Here is a 15,885-nt window from a genome sequence, read left to right on the forward strand (position 1 = left end):
ATGCACTGTGTATTTTGACAGCTTTCTATCAAAACCTCTTTTTTGGCGATTTGAGCTACAGTGGCTCATCTGTTGGATGGGACCACATGGGCCAGCCTTTGCTCCCCACATGCATCTGTGAGCTCTGGGCACCCATGATCCTGTCAGTGATTCACCAAGAAGAAGCTGTTTCTAGTAAGCTGGAAACACTGAAAATGACGATAGTCTGCTGCTTCCCCGAGTTCAAACTTTGTAACACACGCAGTTAATGGTCTTTGTCAAGATTCAAACTGTGACTCATTTTGACCACACTGAGATTTGCAATTGGGAAGTTCCAGCGTGTCTCCATGTTTCATCCACCTCTATTTCCCCGTTGCCATCGCTTCTGTCAGAATTCCTCCCTGCTATTCATTCTCTCCTCCTCTCTAAAGCTTTCTCACCCCACTCCCCGTCTGCCTCACCTCTTCTCCCTCTCTCCACAGCTTTCTCACCCTCTATTTTGAGCTCTACCACCCCTTTTTTCACTCTCCATAAATCTGGCCTTCTGTCACGGAGCCTGTAGGTGGGATAGCTTGAAATTTTTATGAGCAGTCCTGCTTCTTCTTTTTCTCTGTCTGAGCCTCATAGCTCACCACACTGCCGGTCCCATCAGTTTGACATACAGGCGCACACACAAAACGCACCCACCCACACATCTCCGGACCTATCAATCCTCCTTCGATTCATCCGTTTATGGTGCTAATGGAACTGTCAGGCCATCGCACATGCTAAGCCCAACTCCATGTCTCCAACGCAAAGTAGTATTTCTTGTTAATGATGAAGACGGCCTAACGAGCCCCACGTCTTAACGAGGTTTACTACTGAGGCGGTGAGGGGGAGGCTATTTCACAGGATGACTGGCATTTACTGGTGCATCAGAGCCATCTGGTTCATGACTCGTTACCCACAAGTTAGCAAATTCAATTTATTCAGCTAAAACTTTAATAATGAAACAGCAGAGTTGGTTTAATAATCAGAGAATGAGAGAGCTGCTCTCGGCCACTCCTTTATTCACAAGGGATCCGCACAGCCGGTAGCTCTGCATGTTTGATTTAGAAGATTTCATTTATTTATTTTTTAGACCAGATGCAGCCCCAGAGGGATCAGTGCCTCCTCCCAGGATCAAACCACATATGTTCTGCTTGGTAGGCAAATGTGTAAATCACTACATCGTGGTTTATTAACCAGAATCCCCCAAAATACTTCAGATCATGTGTAAAGAATCGTTTTGGGTATAAGATTGTTTACCTTCACATTTCACACATTCATCATGCGGCTTTTGAGCAGTTTTATTCAATTTTTTTTTCCCATTTAATATTCAGTCTGAACATGTGTAACTGCTCATAGAAGCAAATATTTTCAGAAATACAACAATGGCCTCACTGTGTATATATGTGCTATTTCCATATTTACTAAACAGCAAAGTTATCTGTTAATAATTACCTTTATCCTATACCAGCCACCAGCTGTTAAACTAACTGATGTCTCTGTGGACTGTTTGACATCACTCATGGAAACAAAGCAAAGAAGCCTCTCCACCAAACAGCTCTTGTTGCTTGAATCAAACCAGACCTTTGTACCTATTATGCTTTTCTACCGAATTCTAAGCTCATATAAATATGGCCGTAATTACATATACTGATGTCAGATTCTGTAATAAGAATAAGTAATGCCTAAAAGCCAAAAGCTCAGGCTTCAGACTGCTCTCAGTTATATTTCAGACAGTTCTTTTCTTTTCTTGGCTCTACGTGATGTCTGTGAGCATGTGCTATTCAAACCCTCTGACTGCAAAAATAAATCTGCCTTGGGGGTGGGGCTTTAAAGTAGGAGGAGCTACACTGACTTGTTTTAGACAGATCAGCTAAGGGGATGTCTTATTTAAAAAAAACAAAAAACAGTTTGTCTTTTACTTATGAGTTGCACCTGCTTTTGAGTGGCAAGAGCGAAGGGAACTCAACAGATTTGATGAACGAGCGATCAGTGCTTCCCGCTGTGCACTCTGTCATCACGGAGATCGCAGGTGTTCATAACGTGCCCTACAGTCAGTCATTACGGATGAGTGATTAAGAAAAAAACTAAACGAGACGGCGTTGTCCTGCATGCTTTCGGGGTTCTGCATATGCTTTCTACCTCGCTGACAGTGTTTGTGTATTGACGCTGAATGGCGAAGCTAATTCGCAGTAAAGCTGTTTGACAGATAGGACGGAGTTTGAAATTGACTTGACTCGTCCAATGAAGCAACAGCTGGAGGATTCACTACGTGTTGCCAGGAAGCCTTGGCAATGACGTGGTCGACTAGGTGCTGAATGTGCGCACACACACTCACACTCACACACATGCAAGCCAAATTGATGGCATACTTTACAGTGTGTGTTGCTGGCTGAGGAGAGATTGGTTCCAGCTGTGGCATCTCAGCCAGGGTAACACATACTTTGTTTGTAAAGGGCAGGAAGGGGAATAAGGGTGTAAATGTGTAGCACAGATGTTCGTTTGTCATTCTGAGAACATTTGTGATAAGGTGGAAAATGTTCAGATGCAATAAATGTTTCTTAAGTGTGCGCATGCTTTGGCAATGCAATAAATTGCCTCACCCGTAATGAATCACAGCCAGGTGGAGTCAATCTTTGATTAAGGCAGCAATCGTGTGTCAGTAAATTTGTTCTTGGGAAGCAACCTGCATCTACGTCACAGTGCTCTCATCTCCAGCTGCCAATCAGAGGACTTGGACACCAGCGCAAGACCTGAATCTCTCTCATCATGACAATGATTGATGCCTCCATCGGTCTTTGTTTGGATTCTTTTGTTTCTTTACAAACGGGGACCAAATCAAGCATTATTTTAATCTCATTTCAGGTCAAATGTGGAGTTTGGTGCTTTTCTGTAGATGCCTTTGAAATCACCGTGTGCTTTTATAGGTTCTAACAGAAAACTGCACGTGTGATGGACTTTATTTCCAAACTGTATTTGTAATTTAATGACCGTTTACAATTTAACTTATAACCGGGTAGCAATTACCACATGCATCGGGACATAGAAAATATGTTTTTGCAAACTTAGATCAGGACCAAAATAATAGTAATCGTCCTCTGTGGGCCAGAGCATGACAGATGTGTCCGTGTGTAAAGTGCTTTGTAGAACCTAGCTAAGGTTAAAAGTCGCTATATAAGCACGGACCATTCACCATTTAATTGCTTAACATTAAGAGGCCTCTCCGTCTCCTCTCATTTATCTCTCTTCCTTCTCTTTCCGTCTCAATTACTGGGCGGTAACACAGCCAACGTTCTATCTCAGAGGCTGTTAATTAACAATATTACCGCCTCGACTGCTGTTATGAGATAGACGGAGAGACAATGAGAGAGGAGAAGGGGGAGGAGACATTAAAACCATTACTTACTGCCTGTAGACAAGACAGAAAGGCACAGGAGGGGGGAGGTGGGGTGGGGGATAAAAAGCTCAAATGGACAAACACAAAACATGCGACAGATGGAGAAGATGAAATTGAACCCTTAGGATGCCATTAATTTTAAAAACCACTTGTCAAAAAAGACTATCGGACACTTCAAAGCAACACGTGGCCCAGCTGGTGTACAGTATGGTTATACAAAATGCTTGTGACAGAAATCACTCAGATTTAGAAGTAGTTCATTTTGACCTGGGGGCATTTCACCTACACCTAATACTTGCACTACTTTTTTCCTTGCTCAGTATTCTTTTCGCTCTACTCAACAGTCTGAGCATGAATAGCTCATGACTGTTAAACGCCAACATCTGTCTAATTTGCACTCCAAGCAGTAGAAATTAAACCAGCTGTTTACAGGACAGGAAAACTGAACCGTTACGATGCATTTTCTGTATTACTGGACCTCATTAACACGTTTTTGTTTAGCGTCCTAATGATCAGTTTGGAAACTTCTTTACAGCAGCAGCACTTCTTCCTCCTTACCTGTGTTATGAGGCTCTTTAGTTCGGTCCTCTCCACTTCCCATGATGCCTTGGCCTTTGCGAACTGTTGAGTGAGTTCCTGTGAGCCTTGTCTCTCTTGTCGCAACTCTCCGCTTAGGTCCTGCAGCGCGACCTTTAGGTCTGCCAAAGTGCTGCTCACAGCGCTCGACTGCAAGGGAAACACAAGTAATCCACGTAAGCGTGTGCGAGCATGCGTGTGCGCGTGTGCACGAGCTTCACTTGTCCGACCTTTATAGTCGGGCTGAGTGGCTGTTCGTCTGCAGGAGCTCTCTTGTCAGTCTGGTGGGTAGGGCTCGGCAGGTTCTCCTCTTCCAGTAGCAGGTAGAGATCTTTCAGGCTGTTTATCTAAAGAACCAATCACAGAACAGCAGCATCTGAGATCACATATTCCAGTATTTTAGAGGGAACCTGAAGCTAAATCTTGAAGCGTGGACATTTTAAAGAAAAAGTAGAATTACACACAGACAAGCTTCATATAAATAAATGTTTCTGCTCAAAACAACGGCAAACTGAACTATGGACCGGCTTCCACAGATTGCAGTTTCCACTCCCTCGTACCTCCAGGACGTCCTTCCACTCTGTGTCTTTCTTGCAGCCAAGCCTCCACTGTTTGAGGAAGCAGCGTAGTTTGAGGCTGAGCAGTAAAAGGGCCTGTTTGAGGTGCTGCGACTCCTGGACCAGCAGAGTCCTCTCCTGGCACCACAACTTCTTCTGAAGCCGCGCCTGGAGACCCAGACTCTGTAGCTGGAAGTCTCGTCGGAGCATGGCTTTCTGATGCTCCTCCTGGAGCTAAGAGAAACAACAGTAAACACACAGTAGCCCAAGCAGTCACCAAATGCCTATTCATTCTCTTAAAACACCTAAATAATTTGTTAAATCTTTAGATCCAGTCAGAACAGATCACTGAGACAATCAATTGTATTCAAGGGTGCAAACTGACCTGTGTGAGTTTAACAGCAATTTCTTTATGACCCTGCCTCTCTTTTTTCAGATCCTCCTGAGTTCCTCGAACCGACTCCTCCGCTTCTGAGAGCCGAACCTGAAGATCGCTGAGCTGCATGGAAGACGGGACAGAAGAGTGAGGAGGCGTTAAAGGAGGCAGGGGAAAACAAACAAAGGAATGGCAATCGCAGTTGAAAGGGAAACATGTTGGTAGGATAACAGATGAAAGTAAGCAATCAAAGAGAAGGATGATGAATAAAATAAACGGACACCGTAATGGGAGGTAAGTGGTCAAGAAAGCAAATGGAAAAAAGTAAGAAACAGCCAAGAGTGAGTATCCTAATCCATTTTACGGTAGGTTTGTGATACAACAGCCTTTAAATCACACATCAACTGTGGCGAGCTGCTGTAAGCCTACACACACACACACACTGGCTTGATCTCATGCTCTCCCCATGCCTCATTTGGCTGCTGAGTGAGTGCGATCCATCGACCTGCTTCTGTACCCTTAATGTCCTGTTTCACCCTCCACTGGGCTCAGCTTCCGCCCTCCATCACCCTCCATCAGGGGCACCACCCGGCCTTCACCTTCAGCTAGAAAAACTACTCAGAAACTCTGTTCCAACACTGACTCACTCACTCACTCTGAAAAGGTGGCAGCTACCCACGGAAAATGCGCTACAGCATCAGAGGCTGATAATAGCAGAGCAAATCTTGTATCGAGGTTTGGGAATAATTTCAATAACTCATCACACTTTTATGCTTTTAAATATGGTGATTTGAATTGGAATACAATGCTAAAAAGAGTTTTCCAAGTATTTATTAGCCTTTTAAGAGCCTCTCTTTATTTGTGGGATCAGTTCCACTCTCATAATAACTGGATGATGTGCCTTGTTTAATCGGCTGAAAACCATAATATAAAAGCAGCATGTTATTAGGGTTTTACAATTCTTGATCACCAGCAGCTGTGCCTTAAGTCACTGACTTAAGTCCCCTGACGGTGTGACCTCATGTGTGATGGCAATAAACCAGGTACCGGTAAATCTATCTTCCCACTGTTGCCAAGTGCTTGCTCATAGGAGATCATCTAATTGATGGGGTTTTTTCTCTAATACAGTAGGGTATTTCCCCCATAGTATTAACAGCCTTGAGGTGACTTTTGTTGTGAACTGGCGCTATATAAATGTAACTGAGTTAAAAGTCAGAGTATTCAGGTGAAAAAAAGGCTAATTCCTGAATGCTAATAGGTGATTTTTTTTAATATATTTTTTGGTCAGAGCCATTCTTACTGCTTCATCCAGCTGTCTAATCTTTATGCTATGCACAAACAGTGAAACTATTTTTGGCTAGCTTAGCTTAGTATAAAGACAACAAACCCAGCTCCACTGCCTGTACAATATAAACAGTGCCATTTATTATTGTACAGCATGCAGTACAGTACAAAAGTCCTGACCCATCGGTCATGTTTTATATTTTATATTTGGAAATGGGAGCAGCGATTTACTGAAAGTAAAGTTCTTAAAGCTCTTCTTTGGATGTTGGCTGCTTTTTGTTCTCTGTCAAAATGATCTTGCATGCTTCAATAACACTGAGGTCTATTGTATGATCAGGTATCCTGTTGATATACTTTTACTTCATTCTCAGTGTGTTTGGAGTCATTGTCATGTGGAAAAATGAAGCTTTTGCTAATCAGCCACTTTCCAGATGATATTGCGTGGCGGATAAAATCTGGTGGTACTTTTCTGTGTTGACAATCTTATGACAACACCACTGATTAAAATGCTGCACCAAACCATGACAGCACCCCTACTGTGTTTTACAGATGGCTGTAGACAGTCACTGTAATATCTCTCTGTCTCATTTATAGATACTGATGTCAGTTTGAACTAAAATGTTTACATTTGGATGAATCGCTCCATAAGACACTATTATTGTGAAAGCAGCAAAAAAAGACCTCAAGAAACGAGGGGGTGGCTCGAGACTTTTGCACTGTACTGCATGTTTCTGCTGAATGCTGGCTTCTCCCCATGCTTTGTCACTGCTCTACTCTATTTTTACTATTTGGCATTCAATATTTTTCCGTCATTCTATTTTAGTCCCCCCCTTAGATAAAGAGGCAAACACACACAGGCTTGCTTATCACGGAAACACACCACCAAAAAGTCAACCAGACAAAGGTCTTCCTGTCAGTACCCCGGCTGACAGTGAAGTCACTGTTTGTTTACAACACTGTGTTGTTAGCGTGAGGTTGCTACAAATGTAAGGCACCAGTAACCTCAGGCTACAGTGTGTCCTCGTACACCCACGCATGTGGAAAATCCAATCACATAACAAACATATTCAGTGATAAATAAATATTAATACTCAGTGTTAAAAGAGAGTAAGAAATCTGATATTAAAGCACTGGTTCCAGGCTCTAAGTAACTGTGTTAGCTGTCAGCCGCGAGATGGACCAGCTCTGAAATTTCAGGCCTCCTGCGCATCTTTGTGCATGTCACAATGTCACGGATTGTGCTTTTGAGCCTCTCACCTTTGCACCATCTGTCTCCTTCTCCTCATGTTGCAGCTGGATGGTTTCCTGATTTTGCAACTCGTTGCTGTCTGATTGGCTGTTCTCCTCGGTTTCATCATTTGCTTCTGGCTCCAACTGGTCCCTAAAATCAGGCTGCTGCATGCATGCATGGGCAAGTTAATGAAGAAAAAGAAAACAAACAGAAAAGAATCATAGAGGAGAGAGAGAGGGAGAGAGAGAGAGGGAGAGATGGGGGAGGAGGAATTGTGGAGTAAAAAAACCCAAACAAACAAACAAACAAAAACAAGCAAAACAGAGGAAATGACAGAAAGCAGGACAAACAAATACAACAATAAGAAAAAACAATACAACCAAAATGGCTCCTATCAATGTGACAATATTACATAAAAACTAAACAAAAAAACAGAACAAATAATGACTTATGGGCCTCACAAGACAAAGAAGAGGATGTAGAGGAAAAAGAGCTTGGTCAGAGAAGAGAAGGAAAGAGTGGAGAAGAGAAAGAAGAGGAGGATGGAGGGTAGAATGAACGGCTGAGGGGGCACGACAGAGGGAAGGTAACGGGACGCAGAAGAGCATGAAGGATGGAGAGACGGGGGTAAAAACAGCAATGGGAGGGAGAGGAGGAAACGGAGAAGGAGAGAGGGGAGAAAAAGACGAATGGGAGGAGAAGAGAAGGAGTAAGGCAGTTAGGATGAAAGGTCAGAGCGGAGGGGCAACAAGGTGAGGAGGAGGAAAAACGGGTTTTGATGCAAGATGTGAAAGGAGTTGGAAGAAAGGGATGTGAGGGGTGCGAGGAAGAGGACGGGTGAGGAAGTTATGTGAGGATGTGTGGAGCAGTGGCAAAAAGAAGGTTTGAGGAAAGGTGGGGAAGGGTGAGGTCAAGTGCAGAAATCGATCGGATATGGTGCCCGTGCAGAGAGAAAGAGGGGAGAGAGGGAGGAAAAGGGAGATCGGAGGGGGGTTGGAACTCAGAATTGGCCTCTAATGGAGTCTAAACATTGCATTTTACTAGTTTCACTTAAAACTACGTAGAATTTCATCACAGTGGCTTCCAAGCAACACCTCGATCAGATCAGAGTCGATACAAATTTCTCTCCATGAAGGCACAACAAAACATTCCAGAGGTCTCCATATTTTGTCTGCTAATAAGTTACGAAAGACTTGAATTTTAAACAAATGGGGGAAAAAATGGTAATGCAGTGGTAGAATTTACCCCTGACCCACCCTCCCACCCCAACATTACTGTTTGAGTCTCATCAGATTTTATGTAATTTTAAAATGTATTCCCAACAGTTGATGGCGGGAAAATAAAAACGACTCATCACATTAGGACAAGTCAGCCGAGTAAAGCCATAGCCTCGACTGATTCCAGTGCACTTTTTAAAAGAATCGTGGATCCCATATTGGACTTTTTATGGGCCATCTGATAGTTGAAAATACATTTGGTGCTGAGAGTAAATCCTCAGTGTGTGACAATTGACTGTGCGCCAAGAACTTCCGAGTGGAGCGTTTCAAATGAAGCATGATTGGAAATCTTCTTAGAGCGGCTTCACTTTGGCTTTCTGCTGCTTTCGACAAATCAGTTTGGACAACCTGGATTCTCACATCGTCCCTAATCATTTCAATAGCACAGAGTTTTTCGTTCTCCGCATTTTGTGTTTGTGACAAAAATGGATCGCTGTGCAGTAAATAGAAACTAATATAAATAAAGTCATAAACTGAAGAGCAACTAAAACACACAGAACACACACAATTATTCTATTTTTGGTTTTTTTTTTAAATTTTCTGTTAAGAGATGATTATTCTATAGTCAGCTTCTGGCTTCTCTCTGTGTATTTGGTATATATTGATTAAACAGAACTTTATATAAGCTTAATAATGTCACTATATGCATGCATCAAACAGGCTCCATTTGAGGCCTAAAGCAGCAGCTAAATACAGGTTAGGAGACAACTCAACGGCATGCAGAGGACACGGATAACATCACGTGGAGAGGCTTACACTGGCAGCTCAAATCTGATTGCATCAAAGTCAAGACATCTTTGTTTTTCCCCTTATCTGTAGGGCTTGAATTACTGAAGTTAATTTAAAATGATAAGAGAGAAAGACATGAAATTTTATTTTAACGTTTGGGATGATTTGAGCGTGCCGTGTAAAGCTCATTCTTCACCGTGAGGAGAAACTAAAGCAGCATGTTGAAATGGAACTGGGAGTGCTGGTCAGCCAAACTAACAGTAGGCACTGAAAGAACAGAGAAATAAACTAGAACAGAAAAATGACAGAAAAGCTTGAAAAAACAAAAACATACGGAATAAAAGAAAAGCGTGATGATTAGTGAGAAAAGGGGAGTGTTCCTTTTCTTTTACCTTCTCCTCCACCCTGTTCTGTGGATCCTGGCCGTCTCCAGAGCAGGAGGTGGAGGTGCAAGGCGACTCCCCTTCCAACTCAAGGTCCCTGCCACCCGCTGGGGTCCTACCCAGGCTGTCTACTTTCTCCACAAAGGACTGAAGCTGGCTGTGCAGGGCCTGAAGCCTGCTGGTCAGAGCACCAACGAGAGGATGGTCGGCCAGATCAGACAGCCCTGAGATCTGAGGACGCAGAAATAACTGAACTTATCCTACAGTCATTACTGGCTGTGTGAGGGACAGGCTAGAGTTGATAAACGATGAGCTGCAGGGCTTAATCTGCAGGTGGCTGCACGACCAGTAGCAAAAAAATTCCAGAGAGAATGAAGCAGACATTTGTCTCCTAGGCTAGTGTTTCACACTCTTGCAGTAACCCTGAATCAAAGAAATGCAAAAAGCTCCACTTTGCCACTATTTAAAATGCTCATGAACTTACTGAGAAGCTGCGTCTTTTAATCTGAAGAACAACAAGAGACAAAACAGAGGACACGTACCTGGCTGTGAGGCTGCGGTTTCTCCAGATCACACGGCTCTGCTGCCTCACTGTTGCAGACCTTGTGAAAGATGGATGGGGATGAAGAGAGGCAGTTAGACTCGGGGGAGGTCAGGAGCTGTATAGCTGTAGAAACCAAGCGAGCCTGGTCCCTCATGGCTAGCAAGGCATCATGGTCCTTCTGCCCCAGGCACACAGGCAGCGATGTTGTGGCGTCAGCATTGTCCTCAATCTTCTTTTTCTGTTCCTTAATCTCAAGGGCGTCATTCTCACCCCCTACCGGCTCCTTGCGCTGCGGTGGACTGATGGAAAAACAAAAAGATTTTAGTATTAATAGCTGATATGTGGTGTATATATTTTGCACTTTTTGCAAAATATTTCAACACATATTGATGTTCCCTACAGGATAAATGCTTCCCTTTCAATCCCTGTAATATTGTTCTGATTCCTTTATTAACACTGTTTTGATTTGGCTGTTGGGCCTTAATGTGAAGCCGTCTGTCTGTCAGCTAAAGCCCAGCCCAAACCGACTCATGCAACCAGACAGGAATCCCCAAAACAGCAGCAAATTAAAGTGTTGCAATGGTCCAATCAAAGTAGAGACGGACGTGAACCTGATTAAAAAGCTTAGGAGAGCTGCGCAATAAGCCTGCAAACCCCAATGAACCGAAGCAACATCATAAAGAAGAGTGGGTCAGAATTTCTCCACAATGATATGAGAGACTGAGGAAGTCATACAGAAAATGATGACTTCAAGTTACTCCTATTAAAGCTGTTGTATAAGCTGCTGAATGATAGCAGCTTATACAGTTTTTCACTGGACTCTATGTACTCATATGAAAAACATTCTTTTTCACATGCTCAGATGAGCTACCATTTAACTCAAAACATTGTGCAGCACCGGCTCATAAAGTCTCTTAAGTCCAGTTCTAATGTTCACCCAACGCCCAAAACACGAAACCCTCACAGGTTTGAATGACGTCGCCTGTGTGTGCAGCAGCAGTGCCGCAGTGTGTGAGTTCATGAGCCTGCAAATAGTATTAATAGAGCATTTTGAGACATATTGCAATGATGTTACCTTAACAACGTCACAACATGTTTCTTATAATTGAAGGCGTGAGACTTTCTTCGTTTACATTTTTTAGTTAATGCACCAGTTCTACTTGAACAACATGGCTGCTCCTGTGATCGTTTCCTTATCATTATGTCTGCTCGTCTATAATTACGATCAGGAACCCCGTGTTTCGCCACAATGTTATGAAATTTGTGTAATTCCATTTAGGTAAAATTTGCAGAAATGCAGATTTACTGAAATTAAATAAAAGACTCAAAAAGTCAACTTTAGAGTTTTTTTGCATGTTATTTTCACAGTGGGACACCCTTAAGACCTCACAATTTCTTTTTTTTTTTTTTTCTTTTTTTTTTTGGCCTGTCCCGTTTGGCTCTTTTGCCATCAGAATTGTTGTCTAAAGGCAAAGAAAGATGCCCAACGGATTTACTTTACCAAACTGACCATCCCAGCCTTGCCGTAATGGTCCATTTGATTCACCTTTTATTGTTTATTTTATTTTCACTTACTGAATACGGGACAGACTTGACTGGGGGAAAGAAGGGGAGAAAGAAAGAGGGAAAGAGAAACAGCTGAGAAGAGGGACGGGGAGAAGGGCAAAAAACATAAACCAACAGAACGGGCAGAGAAAAAAAAATGCATATATCAATCACCTGGATCACCTGCTGAGAAAGAAAAAAGAAAGCAAGCAGAAGAGAACAAGAGTAATAGAATAAACAACATCACAATGATATATGGGAATATGACAGTAAATACTAAATGTTAAACATTATTGTGCAGCACATAAGATCAACAGAACACAGTGTGCTTTGAGGTAGGAGCCAAAAAGGGTGTAGTTTGTGGGTGTGATCACCCGTGTGTACACCTGTGAGCATGGACGCGCTTGTTTTTTGTTTTTTTAAAAGGTTCCTTCATGTAATAATCTGCTAGAGGGTGTGGGGGGGGCCACAGCCCCGTCCTCCAGGGCATGAAGCAGGTATGGAGGAGATCAAAACTCCAGACATCCAGAGGCCCCCAGAACACAAGAGACCAAGGAAGACCAACAGAGGGGCAGCCGCGCCACTGTCCCAGAAAGAGCTGAGGAGAGTCCCAGATGAGGGCTCACTCAGCAGCCGCGGAGCAGAAGCCAGGGGGAGTTGCAGTGACGCGCCCGTGAGCTCCGCCGGCAGCCAGCTGCGCCTGAGTGACCGAGCCCCAGGCCGAGAGGCCGGGGGCACCCCACCTCCGAAGTGGCCCGAGCGAGCCCCAGGCTCCAGGCCCCGATAAGCGGCCGCCAAGGAGTGAGCCGGTGTGTACCTGGACGCCCATCCCCGGACACAAAGAACCACCAATGCACCGATGTCTGAGGGAGTCCGCCACTGGCAGGGGAAGTGGTGGTAGGGGGAGATAGGCCTCCAAACCTTGGAGGGCCTGAGATGTCCCCAGAGAGGTGGCGCCCGACACCCAACCTGACATATAGACACAGACATACAGGCACACACAGATACAAACATCCATTCCCACCCTCATGCTCTCATATGCACTTACTCCACACTCAACCAACGTGGAGACAGACATAAAGAGACGTTGTACACACGATCACACTCCCCAAGCGTACTCTACAAACCGGGTCTAGGTGCCCTTGCCCCTGGAGGGGGGAACTGCACCCAGACCCAGGTGGTGTTTCCCTTTTCCCTGCGGTGGGGGGAGGCAGACCGCCCCGACTCCGCAGCAGCAGGAAGGCTCCACACTCCAGACCGCAGTCGGACGGCCAACTCCTCCTCCTAGCCCCCCTGCTCCAGCAGGTCGCAGAGAACGGGGGTGAGAGAAGACTCCGAACCTCCCTCCACCCGCTCATTGTAATGTTGATGCATGTGTGTTCTAAGGTGCATTTAAAACCCAGGAGGGCTTGGAGCTACCTGCCAGAGAGCAGCAGGTAAGAGCATGGTCCCTCCTGCTAGCCCTCAATGTCTACGTGTATTTAAAATTGAGAGGTGGGCAACGATGCCAGGGGTGGGGTGTACACCCTGATGGTACTTTGGACTCCGTGTATCGTGCCCACCCCCAAGATCCTATATGTATGTGTAATGAGAGTGTGAGTAATGTGAATGTCTAAGTTGTGGGATAAAATTGAGGCAGAGGCAGCCAGAAGGGGACGGGGGGGGGGGGGGGGGGGGGGGGTAGCCTCCTCTGCACCCTGGTGACATACCCCTACTCCAAGGCCCTGCATGTGTGGGTGGTTGTGGTGGAGCGGGAAGAGGGAGGGAGACCTCACAATTGAAAGAAAACGTGACTCAAAATCTGTGAATCTGTACTGTAAGTGTGGAGGCTGGGATGGGGCCTAAGTCTTGTTATCAGACTGAGGCCCAGTTTGATGGCTGTATTATGTCAGGGTTCCTGGGTCGTTGACCCAGTGATTTCAGTTTGTTCATGTTCAGTTTGGTTCGCCACATTAATGTTCTCACTTCCTGTTTTTTCCCGTGTCAGCTTGTCTCCCGTGTCATTAGTCAGATTATGTTCAGCCCTGTACTCACCTGTTTCCAATCATTGTCATCATCCACCTGTGTATTTAAGTTCCTCGGTTTCACCAGTTCTCTGTCGTGTCATTGATGTTAATGATGTATGTCTGATGTCGTCTGTATGTCCAGTCAGTCAGTCAGTCAGTCAGTCCTTAGTTCATTCATTCATTCAGTCAGCCAGCCATTTCCTCCCTCTGTACTGTTTGCTCACTCCTTCGGCAATAAACATCCACCTTCACCTACCTGCCTGTGAGTCCAGCGTTTGGGTCCTCCTCCTCTCATCCACGACACTACCCTTGACAGAATGACACGACCCCGCGTTGTGGACCCAGCGGACCCTGAACTTTTCGAGCGGCAGGAGGCAGCGCTCCTTCGCTGGACGGAGGGGCTTCGGGGAAAACAGCGGCTCTTCGCGGAGAGAGAGCGCGTCTTCGAGGGGACTCGCCTGGCTCTGGGCGGGACTCGGAGACGCCACGTTCCCCCACCTGCTGCCTCAGCTGCACCGGAGCATTCGCCGCGGAGAGTGGGCGTCACAGCCCAAGCTTCGGCCGCTCGCTCTCCCGCCGCTTCGCTCCTCGCTCGCCCGCCAGCCTTTTCACTCTCCAGCCTTTCCGCCTCGCCACGGCACGGCGGCTACACCTCCCATCTCTGCTCAGCGGAGGCTACCGCGCCAGAGGCTCAGCCGTTTACCCGGCCCGCTTCCTCTTCCCGGGGAAAGCGGCGCACACGCCGCCATAAAACGGACTCTGTTCAGCAACTCCCGGTGGTGAGTTCCAGTGACTGTTTTCCACACCCCTCATCTGATTATCCACTTAAAACACACAACAGACTCTTTTCTGATTCATGGGGAGTTTCCCTCCTTGAGGATGATGTGGACTGGGAAGACTTTTTCTGCTCTGGCTCCCCAAAGACTGTTCAGTCAAAAACTGTAAATAGTGGTGGCAGAAAGACCAGAATACAACCCGATAGACCTGTCAGTGTCGCTCACCCAGTCGTTATTTCCACTCCTATCAGTCAGCCTACACCCACTCCAGTGCCAGCTCCCAGGAGGAGGGCAGCTGCGACCCAGTCTACCTCCACACCCGCTCCTGTTTCTCGGGTGGGGGTGACTGGTGTCCAGCCACCTTCTGTGCCTGTCCCAGCGCCCAGGCTGAGGGCAGCCAGAACCCAGCTTGACCTCCCTGGAGGCTTGGAAGAGCTAACTGGTCCACCTACTACTTCACCCTTTCATCCACCTCCTGATCCAGCTTTTCACGCCCTCGCAGTATCACTGGTTAGACTAGCTGAACTGTCCCCTGCCCAGGCACCAGCCTTACGAGCCCAAGCCGTAATGTTATCTCCGTCACTAGCTCACTCTTTAGCTCAGCCATTAGCCTCACCGGCCTCTGTTTATCCGTCAGTCTCCTTAGTCCAATCGGTTCCCTCACCTGCTGTCCAGTCTCCTGCTGCCCTCCAGTCAGTTCAGCCACCTGTAGCTCAGTCTCCACCTGTCCTCCAGTCACCTGTAGCTCAGTCTCCACCTGTCCTCCAGTCACCTGTAGCTCAGTCTCCACCTGTCCTCCAGTCACCTGTAGCTCAGTCTCCACCTGTCCTCCAGTCACCTGTAGTCCAGTCTCCACCTGTCCTCCAGTCACCTGTAGTCCAGTCTCCACCTGTCCTCCACTCTTCTGTAGTCCAGTCTGCCACCCAGTGCCCTGTAGTCCAGTCGCCTCCTGTTTCCCAGTCACCTGTCCACCATCCCGTCCAGTTCCCGGACCTGCAGCCACAGCACCCAGAGCCAGCTGTGAGCCTTCCTGCTCCTCAGCCAGGGGTTTCCACACCCGCTGGCCCGGCCGCTCCTCAGCCAGGGGTTTCCGCACCCGCTGGCCCGGCCGCTCCTCAGCCAGGGGCCTCCGCGCCTACTGGCCCTGCCTGTCTCCGGCCAGAGGCCTCCGCGCCTGCATCGCCCGGCCCGGCCTCAG

At 46.3% G+C, this 15,885-nt stretch overlaps 1 protein-coding gene across 2 annotated transcripts in view; it reads right to left on the reverse strand.

The window, feature by feature from the left end:
• Positions 1-15,885, reverse strand: part of mtcl2 (microtubule crosslinking factor 2) — an 87,170-nt gene that overhangs the window by 10,268 nt on the left and 61,017 nt on the right. Inside the window, exons 9-15 of one of the 2 annotated variants that reach the window (XM_026155102.1) lie at positions 10,359-10,659; positions 9,826-10,047; positions 7,454-7,588; positions 4,922-5,035; positions 4,540-4,770; positions 4,210-4,326; positions 3,962-4,129 (exon numbers count right to left, since the gene is read on the reverse strand). In XM_026155102.1, the coding sequence (XP_026010887.1) occupies positions 3,962-4,129; positions 4,210-4,326; positions 4,540-4,770; positions 4,922-5,035; positions 7,454-7,588; positions 9,826-10,047; positions 10,359-10,659 (1,288 nt within the window). Of the gene's footprint in view, positions 1-3,961; positions 4,130-4,209; positions 4,327-4,539; positions 4,771-4,921; positions 5,036-7,453; positions 7,592-9,825; positions 10,048-10,358; positions 10,660-15,885 lie in introns of both variants that reach the window. The other variant, XM_026155101.1, reaches the window with a different exon arrangement.

Source organism: Astatotilapia calliptera, chromosome 20 (genome assembly GCF_900246225.1).
Source record: "Astatotilapia calliptera chromosome 20, fAstCal1.2, whole genome shotgun sequence".
In the NCBI taxonomy this organism is placed as follows: Eukaryota; Metazoa; Chordata; class Actinopteri; order Cichliformes; family Cichlidae; genus Astatotilapia; species Astatotilapia calliptera.